This window comes from Theropithecus gelada, chromosome 1 (genome assembly GCF_003255815.1).
Source record: "Theropithecus gelada isolate Dixy chromosome 1, Tgel_1.0, whole genome shotgun sequence".
NCBI lineage: Eukaryota > Metazoa > Chordata > Mammalia > Primates > Cercopithecidae > Theropithecus > Theropithecus gelada.
In genome coordinates, this window is record NC_037668.1 from 154,371,926 (window position 1) to 154,394,921 (window position 22,996).

Here is a 22,996-nt window from a genome sequence, read left to right on the forward strand (position 1 = left end):
ATTGTGTCACTGCACACCAGCCTGGGTGACAAAACAAGACCCCCAACTGTTAAATAAATAAAAAAATAAAGGATCTCTACATTACAACATGAACTTATTTACTGCTACAGCAAGGACTTCAGGAGAAAAAGTTTAAAACTTTCAAAAGAAAATGTAAAAGAATACCGGAATTTAAATTTAAAATTGTGCTGGGCGCGGTGGCTCAGGCCTGTAATCCCAGCACTTTGGGAGGCCGAGACAGGCAGATCATGAGGTCAGGAGATCGAGACCATCCTGGCTAACACGGTCAAACCCTGTCTCTACTAAAAAATACAAAAAACTAGCCGCCTGTAGTCCCAGCTACTCGGGAGGCTGAGGCAGGAGAATGGCATAAACCCAGAAGGCGGAGCTTGCAGTGAGCTGAGATCCGGCCACTGCACTCCAGCCTGGGCGACAGAGCGAGACTCCGTCTCAAAAAAAAATAAAATTAAATTAAATTTTTTAAAAAATAAATAAATAAATTTAAAATTGGCCGGGCGCGGTGGCTCACATCTGTAATCCCAGCACTTTGGGAGGGTGAGGCGGACGCATCACGAGGTTAGGAGATCGAGACCATCCTGGCTAACATGATGAAACCCCATCTACTAAAAATACAAAAAAAAAAAAAAAAATTAGCCAGGCATGGTGGCCTGCACCTGTAGTGCCAGCTACTCAGCACGGCAGGCGGACCTTGCAGTGAGCTGAGATCGCACCACTGCACTCCAGCCTGGGCGACAGAGCGAGACTCTGTCTCAAATAAATAAATAAATAATAAATTTAAAATTTATATGCTTTTAATGAAATAGCTGTTTACTTCCCTGTAGAGAGTAAAAAGACAAACCGCAAACTGGTAAAAGATCTTTGCTGTTAACCAAAGGACTCATATCCAGAATATACAAAGAATTCAATAACAAAAAACTTTATACATTCAATCTGCAACAAAAAGACAACTATCAAGTGGAAAAATAGGTGGAAAAAATAAAAAACTACAAGCCAGACATGCTGGCTCACGTCTGCAATCCCAGCTACTTGGGAGGATGAAGCAGGCGGATCATTTGAGTCCACAAGTTTGAAGCTGCAGTGGCTATGATCACACCACTGCACACTAGCTTGGGCAACAAGCAAGATTCTGTCCCCAAAAAAAAAAAACAAAACAAAAAATTCCACAAACAAAACACTTTTAAAAAGATGTAACAACAGCTAATAGAGAGAAAAACACATAGCCTCAGTAGTTACCTATGAATGAAACTGAGGACACAATGAAATGCCATCTCATACTGCCAGATTTGGAACATTTTAAAAGTCTGATCAAGCATTGGCAAGAAAGTAGACAATGGGTACTCTCATAGCCTACTGGAGGTATATCAGCTATAGAAAACAATTTGCCATTACCTAGGAAAGTTTAATGTGGCTATTCCCTAAAATAGAGTGACTCCATTCCAAAGAATCCTGGGACACTGTTACTCAATAAATCACTGTTGGTATTTTGGTGAAACAATCTGTGCTTTGCATTTCAGTATAGTTGTCATCTGTTTCTCCTACCCACTCAACAACTGAAATGCCCCACAATCACTGTAACAATGAAAACACCACGGCCGGGCGCGGTGGCTCAAGCCTGTAATCCCAGCACTGTGGGAGGCCGAGACGGGCGGATCACGAGGTCAGGAGATCGAGACCATCCTGGCTAACACGGTGAAACCCCGTCTCTACTAAAAAATACAAAAAACTAGCCGGGCGAGGTGGCGGGCGCCTGTAGTCCCAGCTACTCGGGAGGCTGAGGCAGGAGAATGGCGGGAACCCGGGAGGCGGAGCTTGCAGTGAGCTGAGATCCGGCCACAGCACTCCAGCCTGCGCGACAGAGCAAGACTCCGTCTCAAAAAAAAAAAAAAAAAACACCTCCACAATTTCTAAATGTCCCCTATGGGGTCAGTGCTAAACCTAGCTGAGAACTATTGTACCAAAGGAACTCTAAGACATGTGTATCCAGAACATGTTCATATCAGCAGTGTGCATAATAAAAAGCTGGAAATTAAGTTTATTAATTGGAGAGTGAATAAGTTGCAGTATATGTATACAATGGAACACTATAATATAGCAATAAGAATGAATCGCAAAAATAATAACAAAAGGCAGGTACCGAAGAATACATAAATATGATTCCATTTAAATAAAGTATGAAATAAATGAAACTGAATGATAATCATCATTATATGTGATAATATACATACGTGATAAAACTATAAAGAAAGAAGTGAATAATTAATAAATTTCATTATACTGGCTCCCTCTAGAGAGAAGGTGAGAATGTGCAATTGAGGCCGGCCATGGTGGCTCACGCCTATAATCCCAGCACTTTGGGAAGCTGAGGCAGGCCAATCACCTAAGGTCAGGAGTTCTAGACCAGTCTAGCCAAAATGGCGAAACCCCATTTCTACTTAAAATACAAAAATTAGTCAGGCATGGTGACACATGCCTATAATCCCAGCTACTCGGGAGGCTGGGGCAGGAGAATTGCTTGAGCCCAGGTGGAAGCTGCAGGGAGCCAAGATCACGCCACTGCACTCTAGCCTGGGGGACAAAGTGAGACTCCCTCTCAAAAACAAACAAACAAAAAAGAATATCCAATTGAGGAAACACAAACAGAAGTCCTGTTTCTTCAGCTCAGTGGTAGATACACTGGTATCTATCATTTTTCTTTAAACTGTACATACTCTACAATATATATAGTTCACAATTTTTAAAAGTTAAAATTAAGTTTCTATGTAATATGTTAACAACACGCAGAAGCAGCTACAAAGATCTGTATTAAAAGCAATAATGTAGTTTCTTTCCCTGCCTGGTAACCTTATTGTTTGGAAGGAGCAGAGAAATGAATGAAGCTGCTGACACACAGTGCTAGTCTTGGACCACACCTCTGCAATATCCTCTTAAAACTTTTTAACTTATACTTCCCTCATATTATTTATTTTCTGGTAAGATGAGATCATGAGCAAAAGACCAAATGAGTATGTATCATCTTGCATAGCTGGGCAAAACTATATATTCCATATATATATATACACACACACATATACTTTCTAGGTAGCAAATTCCTAAGTTTTCAGGTTTATATCATAATAAAGAGCATATAGTATGTATTCTCATTCATTAAAATTTTACTAAATGCTTACTATGTATCAGCCCCTGGGAGTGGAAAATAGTTAAAATATATTCTTGCTCTTAAAGAGCTCACCACACAGACAGGAAGGCAGGAAGAGGAAACTATGAGTAAACAACTACCACTCAGTAGAATTAGTACTGCAATAGATTTAAGGAGAAATAAGTAGGTTGTCAATTCAAGTTAAGGCACAAGATTTCATAGAGAAGCTACATCTTGTAGAGTTGTGAGGAATTTCCTAGGCAGATTTGGGAAGAAAGGAATTCCAGAAAAAAAAGGGACCAACATAATCATAGGACAAAAGCCAGGGAACTAAAAGACATATCTAAAACACTGTTAGTACTCTGATATAAATGGGGAAGGGTAGGGAATGCATAACTGGAGAGTTTGTATTTTATCCTATAGACAACACCATGGAAGGATTCACCAAGCAGTGAATTGGCAACTTTACAAAGGATTGCTTTGGCAACAGGGTAGCCAATGGACTGGAAAGGGTGGTATGGAGAATCTGAAAAAGGGAGGCATAGAGATAATCAGAGAGAAAACTGTTAGGATAATTCAGAGAAGAGATGACAACCTAAGAAAGCGGCAATCACACAAAGAACAGAGAGATCAAATCTCACAGTTTTTTGAGAGACAGAATTAAAAAGAATAATGATAAAAGAATAGAGTAAGAAAGAAAAAGATGCCACTAAAATTGTGACACAATGGTTAAAAAGGTAGACAGGAATCAGAATGGCATTACAAAAGTCAAAGACAGCTTTTCAAGAAGGGAGGGGTCAGTAATTTGATACAGAAAGCACGAGTAGAATACAACTGATCACTGGATGTTGCATTTTGGAAATCATTGGTAACCTGTCAGCAGTTTCAGTGAAGTGGTGGGACAGAAGCAGCCTGACTAAAGCAAACTCAAAAGTGAAGTAGTGCTAAGAAGGGTGATTTGTTTTCTAGAGTGGTTAAGACATACACTTTTTTCTTTTTTTTTTTTGAGATGGAGTTTCACTCGTTACCCAGGCTGGAGTATGTTGCAATCTCGGCTCACTGCAACCTCCGCCTCCCAGGTTCAAGCGATTCTCCTGCCTCGACCTCCCGAGTAACTGGGATTACAGGCATGTGCCAGCATGCCCGGCTAATTTTGTATTTTTAGTACAGACAGGGTTTCTCCATGTTGGTCAGGCTGGTCTCGAACTCCTGACCTCAGGTGATCTGCCCGCCTTGGCCTCCCAAAGTGCTGGGAATACAACAGGCGTGAGCCACTGCGCCCAGCCAGAGATATACTTTTAAATGGAAGACTTGAACATACTTTTGGCTGCACTGAAAGGTTGAAAATATGGGAAAGACAAGGGATAACTGGTGGAGAACGTCTCAGAGTAGACACGAAGGGATGGATAGGATCACACAAGCAATGAAATCGTATAGGAAAAGAAAAAAGGTCTTTCTTACTGTGAGAGAGGGATATTAAGTCCCAAGACTGTTCATTCAACAACCATTTATTGAATAAACATTTATTGAATATTTGCCATATACCAGGTACTGTGCAAAGTGTCAGGGGATACAAATGAATAACTCAGTCCCTGACTTCAAAGAGTTCACAGCTTAGTGGGCAAAATACAGTAACTGTAATATGTTCTAAGTACTAATACGCCACAGTGGAAAGGCCAGCATGGTAGCACAGAACTTAGAAGAAGGGCTGGAATTTAAGACAGCTTCTGTCTGACACTTTCTCCGTGACATGGATGAAGCTATCTGCCAAGTGTTTTTAGGGGTGGAGGGGTATTAGGCAATGTAGGAAGGGAAGGAATGTTCAAAACAGCTGCCCAGATAAAACAACAGCAACTTGTATACAAGATTTCTATGTCCTGGGTACTATAAAAAGTGCTTTTATACATATTACCTCTTTGATTCTCAAAACAATCCTATTATTTTCGTTTTACCAAGAAAAAAACCTGGGACTTAGAGATTAAAAACTAAGAGGCACTTAAGGACTACAGTGAGACTGGAAACTGTTTTCCATAGTAGCAACAATTTACAATTTACATAATTGTATCAGTTTCTCCTGCTGTGTCTCTTAGACCATGAATAGCAACTAATCCAGCATCATGAGTTTACAGGGCTAGCGATGGTATAGCAGAAGAATAAGGGAAGTAGGGAGTTAAAGGAATGGGGAAATGGGAAAGAAAGAGATTCTCATAGTTGATCATTGGGACCATGGCTCTGGGAAACAAAGGTAAGGCAGACTTGGGGAAGAAAATGAAGGAATTAAGGAATCTGACAATATTTAGCCGTAGAAAGAAAATTAGTAAAACACAAAATTGAGGTAGAATGAACATTTTTAAAATAACATTGATGAAAGAGTTTAAAGTGATGAATGACCCATGGCATTGAGTTTCTTCAGAAGAATGAGTCACTAAATTGGATGAGGTCACATATCTAGTAAATGCTAAGTTTAAACAAACTCAGATCTTTTTCCAGTTTCAATGGTATTTTCCACTTTCAACAGCTTGGCTAACTGGGGTTCTAGGTACGACTGTATTGCTAATTAACACTGAAATTTACTATCTCATAAAACATTACATTAAAAAGTTTTTCTTAATATGAAGTACTGTTCATTCTTTTTCAGCAGATTTGTAGAACAATCACAAGCACTTCTAATGATCATCATTACCTCTTTTTTGGCTTCTTTTTTGGGATCATAATCACTATCATTCCCATCCATTGGATGTGTTTCTTCTACATCATCATCACTGAGAAGAAACAAAAATTAGTACACTTAATTCCCCCCTTTTTTTTTTAAGACAGTGTTTCACTCTTATTGCCCAGGCTGGAGTGCAATGGCACGATCTCAGCTCACTGCAACCTTTGCCTCCTGGGTTCAAGCGATTCTCTCACCTCAGCCTCCCAAGTAGCTGGGATTACAGGTGCCCACCACCACACCCAGCTAATTTTTGTATTTTTAGTAGAGATGGGGTTTCACCATGTTGGCCAGGCTGGTCTTAAACTCCTGACCTCAAGTGATCTGCCCACCTCAGCCTCCCAAAGTGCGGAGATTACAGGTGTGAGCCACTGCACCCAACCAATTCCCTTCTTTTTATTGTATTCTAGTGCTCTTATCAAACTGTAATATATATATATCTTAATAATTTTACTAAATATTATTTAACAGAATAAGAGTTGTACTTGAGAAGGTGAGCTTTTAATTCAGATTTCTGTAGTGTTCAGAAACATTTATCTCATTGGGTATACAGAATCCTTTTAGCAAACACTTCTAGCTCAAAAACAGAGACCCAGTGGGAAAGGGATTTAAAAAGAAATACCATTTGGGAAATGGGAACACATACAAATTGATGTAATACTTAAATTTCAGTCCTCCAATTGGAGAATACAGACAAAATGAAACAAAATGACTTTATACTATCAAAAGATTTAGCCTCAATAATAAGGATTTCGGTTACTCAGGTAATTATAAAAAGAGCTTCTTTCATAGAACATATTCTTTAATATATTCTAAATGTGTATTAAATATCAATACTAAAAGGAAGCATTTGTGATTAAAATTAAAAGAGGTGAAAGAGGTCTTAATATTAAAACTTCTAGCCACTTGGCTCTTCTTGTCAGAGTAGAAACATAAACGTAAGAATAAGGAATATTTACAATGTGTTGTGATAAATTTTCTGCCTTAGGAAATGTAAGCAACCCAATGCAGTGTCCCTAACAATGTAACTATATGAAGGTAACCAACCTACCTGTCACCCTGATTATGTCTATTAGCTAGTTTACGAGCCTGGCGATCCATCAAACTTGTCCTAGAGCGAGTTTTTTTCCAAGAATAGTAATATTTTACAAGGCTTGCAATTGTCTTATCTGGAAGCTTAAAAAAAATCATGTTAATATCAGCAAGTTTAATTCATAAACAAAATGAATAATAATTTTGATGATATTCTTTACTATTTAGTAAAGGCATAATTAAAAAATATTTCATGGGTACCTTTATGAATTATAGAGCTAAAAAGTACTACTACAGTCAGTATCCCATATCAATGTCACTGACATTTCTGAATGAATATTCCTATTTGTTCTGTAAGAGGAGGGGAAGAGGTCACAAACTAATTTGGTGAGAATGTCCCCAGAAGTTCCCAGCGCAGTCATGTTAGTATTCAATATATATAATTCACATGAAATAAAATTCACTATTTCAAGTGTACATATTAGTGGTTTTGGCAAATTCACTAACTTGTACAATCACCATCTCTATCTAATTCCAGAACATTTTCATAATCTCAAAAAGAAATCCTGTACCCATTAGCAATCATTCCCTATTCTACCCCTCCACCAGTCCCTGGCAACCACTAATCTGCCTTCTCTCTCTATGGATTTGCCTATTCTGGACATTTTACATAAAGGGAATCATACAATATGTGACCTTTGTGTCTTGCTTCTTTCATTTAGCAAGATGTTTTAAAGAAAAGCTATTCAATTCTTAACAATACATTTTTTTGAATAACTTTGTTTTAAATCCAGTCTTAAAATGGTAAATAATGCAAACAGGCTTTGGCCATCAAATGAAGTCTGAGTATTAAAATGACTGATGATCATGCACTGACTGATCTGTCATAGCGAAAACAAGGATGCAACTTCCCCACCAAAAATGTTCTCTTTCATTATGGAAGACACCTAGATATATTTGCAAACATTATCTAATTTTCATCTACTGAGGTTAAAATAGTTTAATGCAGGAACTTCTCAGATTTACATTATTTTGACACAATACTAAAAATGTAGGAACTAGAAATACAGAGCAGTTTCTCTCCACACACAAAAAAAAAAAAAAAAAGAAAGAAAGAAAGAAAAAAGCAGCAGCACCATCTGGACAATATTGAAATAATTTGTTTTTTGTTTTTTGAGACAGAGTCTCGCTCTGTTACCCAGGCTGGAATGCAGTGGTGTGATCTCCGTTCACTGCAACCTCTGCTTCCCGGGTTCAAGCTATTCTTCTGCCTCAGCCTCCCAAATAGCTGGGCGACAGGCGCGTGCCACCACACCCGGCTAATTTTTTTTTTTTTTTTTAGACGGAGTCTCGCTCTGTCGCCCAGGCTGGAGTGCAGTGGCCGGATCTCAGCTCACTGCAAGCTCCGCCTCCCGGGTTTACGCCATTCTCCTGCCTCAGCCTCCCGAGTAGCTGGGACAACAGGCGCCCGCCACCTCGCCCGGCTAGTTTTTTGTATTTTTAGTAGAGACGGGGTTTCACTGTGTTAGCCAGGATGGTCTCGATCTCCTGACCTCGTGATCCACCCGTCTCGGCCTCCCAAAGTGCTGGGATTACAGGCTTGAGCCACCGCGCCCGGCCTTAATTTTTTGTATTTTTAGTAGAGACAGGGTTTCACCGTGTTAGCCAGGATGGTCTCGATCTCCTGACCTCATGATCCGCCTGCCTCAGCCTCCAAAAGTGCTGGATTACGGTCATGAGCCACCGCGCCCAGCCTAATAAGGACTTTTTAAAATGGGACTTTCATATCCACAAATATATAAGTTGGAAAAAATCCTCGTGTCAAAGAGTGAAACATTTAAAAATAAAGTTGAAATTTTTTTTTTCCTGAAACAACATACGAAATAACTCTATTACATGTGTATTATTACATGTTATGTAAGTCAAAATAAAAGCTAATTTACTGTAATGCAATAGCACATAACTGTCATGTAAGAGTGGTTGCAGAAAATAGGATTGTATACAAATATACCTGTTTCCAAATAGTTTTTAAAATTAAATTGAAGAATGTTTTTGTATTTAATAATTAGGACGTGTTCAATAGTAGCTTAAGATATCATTCACATATGAACCACAGTAAGATTAAAATTACCATACCATTTGCTGAATCCTGTGAAAGCTCTTTCCATGAAAACTAAAGGCTTGTTCAAATAGGACTTTATCTTCCACTGTCCACTCATCCGGAAAGGGAGTGAAATTAGGGAGATCAGCAAGGGACTTCTCAATGTTATGTTTATGCCAGAACAACATGCCAAGTGCCTTTGAAGAGAAATCATTCCCCTTTGGTTTTAATGGACTTATGTTCCATCACACTTAAGAAAGTTAAACACAAATTAGATCAAAATCTTAAGCCTATGACTTCAACTGAAGATAGACTCACAGTTTGGGACTTTAAATCAGGGGTGCCCAGGTAGCAGACCTCATTTATTTATTTCTTTTAAATCAGGGCCTCAGAACAGTGAATGTTCTTACATACCATATTTGCTGCAGAATCTAGGAAAAACAGTGAGCTGAGGAGAGTGACTACAAAGCAGATTTGTAGGTTCACACCAAGAGTTTAACCCACATTTTAAAATTTGTCAATATGTAGGAAAAAATATGCTAAAAGGAAATTTTCCAGTAAATCCATACTTGAATGAAATGATCAGATGCCACAAAGCCAGAAATGCTCATTTGGGGCTTAGTAGGGAGATATTTAAGTTTTAATCTTTTACAAGTGTATCACAGGCTAACCATGTCCAAGAAGTAAAAGTACCTCCACTGCAACTTTAACAATTTTTTAACCACATTTAAGTTATTTATTATCAGAACATATAAACAGAATTATTAGGCATATAAATAATTTCAATGACTTAATTACCAAATCAAAACAAAGACTGAAATGGACAACTTCCAAAAATTCCATAAATTCCCCTTCTATTTTAAGTAGTAGGCCTTTCTCTTTATTATAAGGTATTAAGCATCGTTTAGGGCACAAACTTTTATTTTCTAAGAGATATAGCCACTTTTTAAATACTGAGTTTGTTAATTTCTGTACTCTGATAACAGTCCTTTAAAATACACAGGAAAACGAACATATGGATAGTCCTATTTTAAAGGATTAACTTTCTCAAATATTAAACAGAAAGGCAAGGCTTAAAAACAAAATAGGCAATCAAAGGCTTCAAAATTCACACAAAAGTTAATTACATTTAGGTAGATATAGATAAAATAAACATCTCAATTTCACAAAAATATTCCTTTACCATGTAATTGGACTATAAAGTTAGCTCTTGATAACCCAGGTTACAGATAATTTACCTTTCTTACTTATCTTAAAACAAATCTACCTATTTTACTATAAATTCTGATAAAGGTTGAAATACTTATTTGAGATTTAAGATCTCTTTCATTTCATTTTTCCATATTTTCCATTCCCTTATTACTAAGGATAATGTACCATATATTTGTCTCTCTATATATAGTATATTATATATAACACAGTATATTACATAATATACATTATATAAATACATTATAGTCTATTTAATATAACTTATCTCCATGACTATGTATGTTATACTTACTAAATTCAATGACATTACTATATTTTGTATGCAGAAAAAGACCAATCTGTGGGTAGCCATTAGATCGAATTATAGTACAAAATATTAAGATAATTTCTTGATTTTGTTATAATTTTTATTTGAAGAGACTTAACTCTACATACAGACAGATATATCATATATAGATATATCCTTTTAAAGTTATCTAACAAAAACAGCCTTTTGTAATTTCATTCAAAATTTAAAAGTCTTAAATATTCCCTTAAATGTAAAGTGTAACTTTTAGATCCTATAGAACAAAAAGTCAAAAGAGAATTACCTCTATCATTAATAAAATTTTTTATAAATAGCCGGGCGCGGTGGCTCAAGCCTGTAATCCCAGCACTTTGGGAGGCCGAGATGGGCGGATCACGAGGTCAGGAGATCGAGACCATCCTGGCTAACACGGTGAAACCCCGTCTCTACTAAAAATACAAAAAACTAGCCGGGCGAGGTGGCAGGCGCCTGTAGTCCCAGCTACTCGGGAGGCTGAGGCAGGAGAATGGCGGGAACCCGGGAGGCGGAGCTTGCAGTGAGCTGAGATCCGGCCACTGTACTCCAGCCTGGGCGGCAGAGCAAGACTCCGTCTCAAAAAAAAAAAAAATTTTTATAAAGAAAAGAATTGTTTTAAAGTTCTGTGTACGCTGACTCCAAAATACACCAAAACCTTAACTTTTCATTTTGGAAAGCATTGCCAGAGGAATACTGAAGGCTTCCAGAAATTTTCAGAACTCAAAGTAGAATAAGAAACAGATATACTGATAGAAAAATATTTAAGCCCTTGAGATGAATAATGTTTATAAAAGCAAACTCCTTAATATTGAAAGGTCACTGTTTGCTAGGACTTTTGTGGTATCTATAAAATAGCTGGTCAAGATTATGCACTTTGTTAGGACAGAAACTATGATGAGATTCTCTGGATTTGGTAAATATTGAGACAAGCCTTACTATTGAAGTGTTTCTCTACATACCTGTTCCACATTGTAGCCATGCTTCTCCTTTGCAATTGCAATGTATTCATCCACTGCAATGAAATAATGGTATATAATTAATTATTCTCATTTAATTAATTTACCTAGGTCTACTTTTGTTCTTAACATAGCAAAGCAAAACAATTTATATTCCAGGGTAAAAAAATAGCCAAAGATACCTCCCATGAAATGTTACAAAGAGACTTGTAATAGCAAGATCAGATGCTCACCTGGTTTAAAATTTTATTTAGTATAACTTATCTCTACAACTACACGTTATACTTACTAAATTCAATGACATTACTATATTTTTGTATGCAGAAAAAGACCAATCTGTGGGTAGCCAATAGATCTAATTATTGTATAAAATATTAAGATAATTTCTTTTCTAATAGTCTTTATTTGAAGAGAGTTAGCCGTTTAAGACCCTTTCACATATTTAGAGTTGATCCAAAGCCTTTACCATTCCATTTTTGATTGATGTATAAAGGATAGCTTATAGTTCTGCCAGTTATACATAACAATGACACATTTAAGTATGCTTCAGTACTCCTAAATTTTCTTCAGCTCTTCCTGCTTGTAATACAAAGCATGTTTGAGTATTCCACTTTCATTTATCTTCCATATGTAATTAAGCCAACAGAATTATTTAGATAAGCAGTTTCAATGATGATAAACTGGCTATTATTTCAAGGCCTCATTGCTGAGAAGTCCAACACATTCACCAGAACTCAGTTTTATGTGAACTCCATAAAATCGCTCTTCCTTGATTCTAATTAATTTTTATATGTGTGTGTATGTATAAATTAACTTTTTGGAAGTATTTTTGAGAAGCAGTGTTTAAGAATCCTGATTCCGGAACAGCTAGTCTACCTAGGTTTGATTATCAGCTTACTGCTGTTTTTTTGACTTTGGCCAAGTAACTTTTGACCTTTTTGTACCTTAGTTTCCTCACTCTAAATAGCTGTTAAAAACACTACCTTCCTCCTGTGATTAAATAGTTAATAAATGGAAAATGCCCAGAACAGCACCTGGTCCATTTTAAGAATTTTATAAGTATTTGCTGTGATTATTAGTCAGTACAGTCTAATACATGAATATGCTCTTATAACAATAATGCTATTATAATAAAATGTTTAAATGTATGCTATCAAATCTCCCCACAAAGGGTAAGCTTTTTGTGTAGAAAACCCAAATATTACATTTTGTTTACAGCCCAAAGCACTTAAATACATGACAGGTCTAAATATATGCTGAACAACACCAATTGACTTGTGGTTTCCAACCCTGGCTATGCATTACAATCAGTGTGGGAGCTTTTAAAAAGTAAGACATCCAGGATCCACCCTTGAAGCCTCTGACTTAATTGGTCTGAGAAAGAGACTAGATATAAGTACTTAAAAAAAAAAAAAATTCCCCAAGTGATTCCAATGCACTTCCAGGGCTGAAAACCATCGCGCTAGACCTTCACTTAAATATTCCACATGAACACTACACTACCAGGACTCTGTGGCTGAATTTTGTTTCCACTTTGCTAAGAAATGAACCATTGTATAAAACAGAACTAAGCCAGTAAAATTCAAGGATACCCTGATGCTCAGTTTGTGAATGAAAACCTTTGTCTGTAATGAGGATTGAACCTGGGAAACTAATAGTCTCTTTCAGGTTCTCATTAAACAGTCCCAGGCCAGATGAATAATTTCATGTTTTCTGTTAGGAATGCTTCAAGGGCACACCATTTCTAGACTACCAGCTAGACCTTTGGCTGGTGTTTTACAGCTCTTAAATAGAAAGATTTATCAGTTAAGCAGAAACATACTCGGTTTTCAATTTTTAGCTCTCTTATTGCATCAATAAGCATGATTTGACTTACTATACACGATAGGATATCATTAATTTTCATAGGACTAAATAAATCAGACACCTTTAAGATGTTAGTAAATATTCTAAAAAGACAAGCTTATCTTACAGCTGCTAGAATTAACTGTTCAGTGTCGTTGTTGTTCTTGTTGTTATTTAACAAACTAAATGATAACTGAATGGAGGGGTGGGGATCTTAGTGTTGTTACCTGCACGTTTCCTATATCTGATGTGCCGCAAAGGATCAGGTCCGCTACATCACATTGAAGTCTAAAGCCACACCATGATTCAAGAAGTGCATGGTCAATGATCCAGAAGGTCTCCGTCCAGAAATGGAGAGCACAAAGATGACCTGATGGCTGCTGAAGTCAGTTCTTTCCCCTTTCCTCTTTAAAATGGTAATGATAGTGGGCTCTTTGAAGTTTGAAGGCATGTCTTTACCGCTCCAAATACTGAGGAAAAGCCTGGGCAGATGTCTACATAGTAACTCCCTCCCCTGCTTGAGGATTTAAGCAGCAATGCCATCAGATCCTAGGTTTTTCATTCTTCATGGGCCTGACACAAATTGGAATGATCAACCCACTATCTTCCAAAAGGAAAAACATTCTAATATAACAACCTCCATTAAAAAAAAAATAAGAATAATAAAAACAAAGACAAAACTGTTTTATGAGAATCTAAAAGACCCAAAAACAAATATAAGTCACATTTTGAATTGGATGATAAACTCCTGCTGACATTAACATTCAATTTCAGAAAACTTACATTTGGCATCTGGGATACTGTGATATGGAGACCATACAAGCATCCCTCCATTGTCTTTATCTGTGTACTTTGTAGCACCTGGGGGAAAAAAATAATTACTTTGAATATGATGGATTTTATTTACACTGAAAATAAGTATAAACAAAGTAAGCTGGCCGGACACGGTGGCTCATCCCTGTAATCCCAGTACTTTGGGCGGGCGAGGTGGGCAGATCATGAGGTCAGATCGAGACCATCTTGGCTAACACAGTGAAACCCCGTCTCTACTAAAAATATGAAAACGAAAAATTAGCCAGGCATGGTGGCGGGCGCCTGTAGTTCCAGCTACCTGGGAGGCTGAGGCAAGAGAATAGTGTGATTCCGGGAGGCGGAGCTTGCAGTGAGCCAAGATGTGCCACTGCACTCCAGCCTGGATGACAGAGCGAGACTCCATCTCAAAAAAAAAAAAAGTAAGCTTTATTTCAGTTTTAGTACAGTATCTGCAAAGGAGGACAAGGAAAGAAAATACAGGAAAACAAAAGGAAAATAGATTTACATTACATATAGTAAATAGCTTGTTTATAAAAATTAAGGAAATTTTACAAATGCTGGTTTATCCCTTTTAAAGTAAAAAAGACTTTCTTCAGTACATTACATATCTCTACTTGACAGAAGGTAATAAATCTGATATAAACTTCCATACATTACTTAGAGATCATCTTTAAAAACTCAAGACTTTTTTTTTTTTTTTTTTTTTTTGAGACGGAGTCTTGCACTGTGCCCCAGGCTGGAGTGCAGTGGCGCGATCTCGGCTCACTGCAAGCTCCGCCCCCATGGGTTCACGCCATTCTCCTGCCTCAGCCTCCCGAGTAGCTGGGACTACAGGCGCCCGCCACCTCGCCCGGCTAATTTTCTTGTATTTTTTAGTAGAGACGGGGTTTCACCGTGTTAGCCAGGATGGTCTCGATCTCCTGACCTCGTGATCCGCCCGTCTCGGCCTCCCAAAGTGCTGGGATTACAGGCTTGAGCCACCGCGCCCGGCCAAAACTCAAGACTTTTAAACGAGAAAGAATGCCTCAGGTACTGTTTTGCCCCATATCTAAATGGGTCAAGAGTGCTGTAATTTTTAAACACTTATGTCTGCTTTTTATTTAATTTTATTTCTTGCTAAGGGTCTGCCAGCTATTCACTTTTAAACTTAAGTTCATTTATGACATTTTATATTTCTAAAAGTTTGTGCTCTATATTAGAAGAAAAGTCAAGAAAAATAAAAATAAAAAAGGCTGGGTGCAGTGGCTCACGCCTGTAATCCCAGCACTTTGGGAGGCTAAGGCAGGCAGATCATCAGAGGTCAGGAGTTCAAGACCAGCCTGGCCAACGTGGCGAAACCCCGTCTCTACTAAAAATGAGAAAATTAGCCAGGTGTGGTGGCACACGCCTGTAATCCCAGCTACTTGGGAGGCTGAGGCAGGAGGATCACTTGAACCTGGGAGGCAGAGGTTGCAGTGAGCCGAGATCACACAGCTGCACTCTAGCCTGGGTATCAGAGCCAGGCTCCATCTCAAAAAAAAAAAAAAAAAAAAAAAAAGTCAAGGTAAAAAAGTTAATGCAATTTCTTCTTAATATAATCTCAAAGTCTACTTCTACTTCTGACTTGGAAGAACAGTAACATTTTCTAATTTCTTTCTTTTTAAAGATGTGAAGTCTGGCTACGTTGCCTAGGCTGGTCTCGAACTACTGGCCTCAAGCAATCCTACTGCCTCAGCCTTCCAAGTAGTTGGGATCACAGCTGCATGCCACCACACCCAGCCTCTAATTTATAATATTTTATAGCCTAGAAAGTCAGAAAAATCAAGCCCTATTAAACCTTCATATAAATTAAGAATCAACAGCATGAAGGGCTGAGACAGCTATGCCAGAGCTAAGTTACATGCCTGTAGACTCTATCTATTATTTTAATCATTCAGTGTTATTCTTCTGGTCTACCTAATTCTTAGTTGCATTTAATTCATTAAAACTATCAACAAATGAAGCATTGCTGCTACTTTTTTTTTTTTTTTTTTTGAGATGAAGTTTCACTCTTGTTGCCCAGGCTGTTCAATAGCACGATCTAGGCTCACTGCAACCTCTGCCTCCCAAGTTCAAGCGATTCTCCTGCCTCAGACTCCCGAGTAACTGGGATTACAGGCATGCACCACCACGCCCAGCTAATTTTTGTATTTTAGTAGAGACGGGGTTTCACCATGTTGGCCAGGCTGGTCTTCAACTCCTGACCTCGTGATCCGCCTGCCTTGGCCTGCCAAAGTCCTGGGATTACAGGAACGCGCCATCATGCTTGGCTAACTTTGTATTTTTAGTAGAGACAAGGTTTCTCCATGTTGGTCAGGCTGGTCTCGAACTCCCAACCTCAGGTGATCCACCCACCTCGGCCTCCCAAAGTGCTGGGATGACAGACGTGAGCCACTGCACCCGGCTCATCAATGACTTTTATGTGGTACTGATAATTACCACTAATAGCCAGAATTCTAAAATTACTCACATAAAATATTAAAATAATTCCGAGGTTAAACTGTAATCCTTTATAAAGTTATAAGATACTTGGAATGAAGAACATTCATTTCTAGTGGTAGGAGAACTACTACTGTAATCTCTATCTTAGAGAAGTTATCTATCAGGCAATAATATAGTACCATTCAATATTTTTATTTTTAGACAAGCATCATATATCATTATTGATCAATAAATTTTAGTTAAAAAATCATACGTTGCCATAAAATATAAATTTATCTTAAAATTCTATGTATGTTATAAGGAAAATTAAGAAGAGAACTGAAAGAAGAAACACTACCAAAGTATTCGAAAGCCTTTTGTATTTTGTCATATCTTTAATAAAAGAGGACACAAAAGCATGAGCTGAGAATTTAGGAAAATGCCAAATTACAGTTCATTATGTGAAATTTATATTCAATGCAAATAAACTGACCAAGCCCTGTGGCTCAAGCCTGTAATCCCAGCACTTTGGGAGGCTTAGGTGGGCGGATCACTTGAGGTCGGAAGTTCAAGACCAGCCTGACCAACATGGAGCAATCCCATCTCTACTAAAAATACAAAAATTAGCCGGGTGTGGTTGGTGCATGCCTGTAATCCCAGCTACTTGAGAGGCTGAGGCAGGATGATCACTTGAACCCGGGAGGCAGAGGTTGCGGTGAGCCGAGATTGCTCTATTGCACTCCAGCCTGGGCAACAAAAGCAAAACTCCACCTCGGGAAAAAAAAAAAAAAGAAACTTTGAGATATCTTTTTAAAACTTCAATATTAAGATACATATTTAAGTTTTCATCCTGTAAACAAAAATACAAACACAAAATAGTCAACCCACTCAATGGTAATAAAACAAAAACCCTATTTAAGTAGGTCAGAAGCCTTTACTTAATTCATAAAATCTAACGTTATACAAAGTGAATATCCTAAACTTCAATCCTTTAATATGGAACTGATTTTGCACAATGGAATCATGACAATAAGATCATTTAAATCCTACTTAACAGAACATGAAATGCAACAAAGAAAGTTTTCCATTAAGTCTCAAGTCTTAATGGCATATCACACTAAATATTTAAACATAATTTCCTTGCATCTCATTCTTGCCTTACAGAAAGTCTGAATTAAAATATCTTCATTAAATGGCCCTTCTCAAACAGGTATTAAAACTATTTTTTAAATTTTTCCCCATAAAAAAATAACAGCTACAGGCTGGGTGCAGTGGCTCTTACCTATAATCTCAGTACTTTGGGAGGCCAAGGAGGATGGATGGCTTGAGCCCAGGAGTTTGAGGCCAGTCTGGGAAACACAGTGAGACCCTGTCTCTACTAAAACTACAAAAAATTAGCTGGATGTGGTCGCGTGCACTTGTAGTTCCAGTTACTCAAGAGGCTGAGGTGGGAGGATCGCTTGAGCCCAGGAGTTCGAGGCTGCAGTGAGTCATGACCACACTACTGCACTCCAGCCTGGGCAACAGAGCAAGACCCTGTCTCAATAAATAAGTAAGTTTCCAAAAAAATTCTTAGCATTGTAATTAAGGGTTCAATCTGACAGAAACCGGTATCCAAGCTGTGGGAACTAACAGCTCTTCCAATATGGGTGAGCGGGTAGAGGATACAGGAGAGGCATACATAGGGCAATCCTGTCTGATAGCAGAGAATGCCTAATTAAGCATTTCACAATTTTCCTTCCCTAACTCTGAACTGGACTCTACTATTTTCAATTATATATGTGCCAACTAGGCCCAAGAGATGACTGATACAGGAAATGAGGGATATTTTAGTGCAATGGTTAAGAGTATGAACTATAGAGCCCAACTCCCAGAATCTGAATACCAGCTCTGCTACTTGGTAGCTGTGTCACCTTGGATAAATCTATTTAATCTGTCTGTGCCTCAGTTTTCCTTATCTCTAAAAATATGGATGATGAGAGTACCTATCTGACAGAGTTGCTCAAAAATTAAATGAATATAAGTACGTGGCATATGGTAAGCATTATCTATGATTTAATTATTATTATTACTAGTATACGCTTATTGAAGACAGTTCTTTCTTAAGTTCCTTCCTTCTTTATCCTAAAAAGGCTTCTTCTCACCGAATCAACTACAAATGAATAAAACCTCAAGGGAATATATCTCAAAAATGGCTGATGTCCTCTCTCGCCAACCTCTTGAAAATGAAATTGAATAGCTGTAATGACCTTTATGTTTTTCTCACAATTCGGACGTGATTCCTTTCCTATAAAATAGGAGAAAGTAACATGTACTATTAAAAATAATTTATCTACCTCTTGGGATGCTTTGCATCCAGTAAGTTTTACCTTTTTCATTGTAAAAGTCAGAATGAACTAAAACATTAAATAGACATTAACCCCATGTTTATTTTTTTATCTGTAACAATATTTAAGATTATACCTCAAAACTATCTGATATTTAGAAACAGTACTGAGACTCAAACCTGACTCACCAACAAAACAACCATGACTTAAAGTACCTTATCTTCTGAATAGATTAAAAAGCAAACCAAAACCTAGATAGCAAGCTACCATAATTTTAAAAGACTACAGTAGCATATCAGTTCTGAAAATAAAATTGTTGAACAATCAATTGTCTTCAGTTTTAGATAAAACATTTAAAGATTAATCACTTTGAAATTATTAGATCTTTTAACTGGAGTCTTACATTTATAAGACTGCTGGAGAAAAACCAACAACTAGGAAGGGAAAATATAATTCAATAAACTAGGATTTCCACATCAATAAAAATAAAAATCTATTACTTTTTAGATTTCCTTTAGGACATTAAAAATAAGGACTTTGAAGAAGATCATGGAACAAATATACTATATAAAGAACTTAAATACTGAGAATATTAAAATGTACTAAATATATTGTAACATTTTACTACTTATATACTAGATTCTAAATTATATACTTAATATATACCAACTTCAAACTTGGGTAAACAAAGACTTTCCCGGGGCACATGAGCACAAATAAGTTTCAAGAGAATCAATTTTCAGAACTTTAACTTCCCTATGTTCTCTTTCCTAAGACAATCTGCCTGAAAACTCACAAGTGGTCAAATGATAAGAGGTTAGACTCATTCTACTTCCATCATCTCTCTTCACAAATGCCCGTCTCTCACTTAAAAAAAAATAAAAGGGCACCATCTCTCATGCATTCCAAATCTTACAAGAGTACATGACCCAAAATGTTAAACCCTCCAGGGTTTCAAACAGGGTGTCAGGAAAACACTCCATTACTCAAGGCACCATAACTACTAGAGTTTTAATCAATTATGCATTAATTGTAATAACTCAAGCCAGAAGAGATGTAACACTCAGAACCTTACTCACAGGTGATCAATAAAGCACTTTATTTTATTTTACTTTATTTATTCATTTGAGACAGAATCTCACTGTCGCCTAGGCTGGAGTGCAATGGTGCAATCTCGGCTCACTCCAACCTCCACCTCCCGGGTTCAAGCAATTCTGCCTCAGCCTCTCAAGTAGCTGGGATTACAGGTGCCCACCACCATACCCAGCTAATTTTTTGTATTTTTAGTAGAGATGGGGTTTCGCCATGTTGGCCAGGCTGGTCTTGAACTCCTGACCTCAAGGGATCCACCTGCCTTGGCCTCCCGAAGTGCTGGGATTACAAGCATGAGCCACTGCGCTGGCCCAATAAAGCACTTAAAAGCACACACACAAAAAAATTATATAAGATAAAATTCTGTGGAGAAAATGCATGGAAATGACTTCAAAGACGAAAAGGAACAATGTAAACTTTCAGAATGTTAGAAGCTTGTCTACATATTTTACAAAATAGTGCTATTACATCACTGTAGTATTTATATTTAATTGGATACATTTAAAATAAAGATATAAAGACTTCATTATCAAAGTATTAATATTTTCAATACACTACAGATTATATTTTTCAACTATTTAAACTCAGTGAGAAGTAATAGATGTTGACTAAAAATATGTAAACCTTTTTTCAAAATTATTTCATGGATATGTAAGTAAAATATTTTGAAAACCACTGCTTTATATACAGTATTTTTCGCTTAATCTTGTGATATTCTTAACATCATCATCCTTTTACAAACGAGAAAACTAAGGCCTAGAGAAGTCAGGTGGTTCATCCAAGGCTATTATGCCATATTAGATTAAAGGCATATGATAAGAAATTAGGCTCTACACACAAAAACTGTTCTCATGAGGTAAGTATAGTTAGTAGGCACTAAATAAAAGTTGGGAAGATCTAGTGAACAATGGAAAGAAAATAATCAGAAATATAGTTAGTAAAGACATTATTAGCAATGGTTTCATAATTAAGGTAAACTGTTCCTAATCTCTTAACTTCAGTAATTCCAGTATAAATCTCAATTCTTCTCATATTTCCTAAAATAATCACTTTAATAAATTTTTTTTTTTTTTTTTTTTTGAGACCGAGTCTCATTCTGTCACCCAGGGTATAGCACAGTGGCACCATCACAGCTTACTGCAGCCTCAACTTCCTGGACTCCAGTGATCTCCCACCTCAGTCTTCTGAGTAGCTGGAAGTACAGATGTGGTATGCCACAACACTTGGCTAATTTTTGAATTTTCTGTAGTGACGGGGTCCCACTATATTGCCCAGGCTGGTCTCAAACTCCTGGGCTCAAGCGATCCTCTCACCTCAGCCTCCCAAAATGCTGGGATTATACCCATGAGCGATAGCCCCTGGCCAATTCATTCTTTACCTGCTTAATTTTTATCATCATCACTATCACCTTTTCCAATAAAATTAGCCTACATAAAAAATCCTCTTAATTTTTCTACATTCTGATCACAGCAGATTTTACAAACTCAGCACCCAAGGAATTTTTCTTTCAAATGACTTCTAGAACTATGCGTCAACAATCTCCATAAAGATGGATTGAGTGGTTTAGGAGACAAAGATAATGAGAAAGAGAAGAGAGAGGAGCTAACCATGTCTCAATTTCCATAACTAATAAATATCTTTTTGGCAGGGTGCAGTGGCTCAAGCCTGTAATCCCAACACTTTGGGAGTTCAAGACTAGCCCGGCCAACATGGTGAAACCTTTTCTCTACAAAAATACAAAAAAAAAAAAAAATTAGCCGGGCACGGTAGCACGTGCCTGTAGTTCCAGTTACTCGGGAGGCTGAGGCAGGAGAATTGCTTGAACCCAGGAGGTGGAGGTTGCAGTGAGCCAAGATCGCACCACTGCACTCCAGCCTGAGTGACAGAGCAAGACTCTGTCAAAAAAAAACTTTTCGTCTATTATTTTTCCCAAGGTAATGTGTTTATATTCCCACCTAATTATATTGATGTGAAAAACACAACAGCACAACATATATAATAACATAGATCAGCAGTATAATGTTGAATGGCAGAGGCCCAGTATTTCCCTGTAAAAAATGCCCAATAACTGATAATCTACGTTTGATTGATAAGATTAGCCTTTAACAGGTAAGAAAAGCCCTCGTAAGTTTAAATGGTAGTCAGTTTTAATTCTGTCCTTGGGTTCGGTATGCTTCTGGAGAAGACTCTTAAGCAGAAAATGAGTAAGTGAAGTTAAAGAAAGTGATGTCTAGCCTTATTCTAATAATAAAATTAAATTAGTCTGAGTAAATAAATTGAAAATATGACTTTAATGACTTTAAAAACATTTCAGTGATTTTTTTTCTCCTCAAATATTCTATTCGGGTTCAAAATAAGCAAAATATTATTGTGGATTAAGTTGGTTAACAATGGTCACGTAAAACCACATTAATATTATTCTAAGTGATTATTCTCAAAATTTGGAAATTTGTTCCAGTGTTCAGTTTATCCTGAAACAAAAAAGATGCTTTCCAACTATTAGATCAATGCTTTCCAATGTAATGCTATGGCATGTACAAGTTTGTTCCAGCATTAAGTCTGGCTCTTAAGCACAAGACTCCTAATAAAACTGTATATAGTTGTCTATGAAATAAATATTGACTCAGAAATCTACCCATTGGGGCAAAAAGATAGATATATTAACTTAAGAAATAATTGTAGCTACTGAGGTGGAGACTCCCAATGAAAGCTCCAAATCAGAAAGGTGTGAATACATCCAGAATAATTCTTCATAATTACACATTTTAATCTTTATAGAATTACCTGCCATATGCCCATCATTTAATCCTGGTAAGAATTCCATTAAATAGTTTTTATAGGCTGGGCGCGGTGGGTGGTTCACACCTGTAATCCCAGCACTTTGGGAGGTTGAGGCAGGCAGATCACGAGGTCAGGAGTTCAAGATCAGCCTGGCTAAGATGGCGAAACCCCATCTCTACTAAAAATATAAAAATTAGCTGGGCATGGTG

At 37.3% G+C, this 22,996-nt stretch overlaps 1 protein-coding gene across 6 annotated transcripts in view; it reads right to left on the reverse strand.

The window, feature by feature from the left end:
• RCOR3 (REST corepressor 3) overlaps positions 1-22,996 on the reverse strand; it is a 58,764-nt gene that overhangs the window by 32,871 nt on the left and 2,897 nt on the right. For 4 of the 6 annotated variants that reach the window (XM_025400611.1, XM_025400628.1, XM_025400604.1 and 1 more), the window contains exons 3-7: positions 14,119-14,196; positions 11,494-11,546; positions 9,036-9,197; positions 6,919-7,043; positions 5,841-5,919 (exon numbers count right to left, since the gene is read on the reverse strand). In XM_025400611.1, the coding sequence (XP_025256396.1) occupies positions 5,841-5,919; positions 6,919-7,043; positions 9,036-9,197; positions 11,494-11,546; positions 14,119-14,196 (497 nt within the window). Of the gene's footprint in view, positions 1-5,840; positions 5,920-6,918; positions 7,044-9,035; positions 9,198-11,493; positions 11,547-13,562; positions 13,909-14,118; positions 14,197-17,869; positions 17,966-22,996 lie in introns of all 6 variants that reach the window. The other 2 variants (XM_025400638.1, XM_025400595.1) reach the window with 2 other exon arrangements.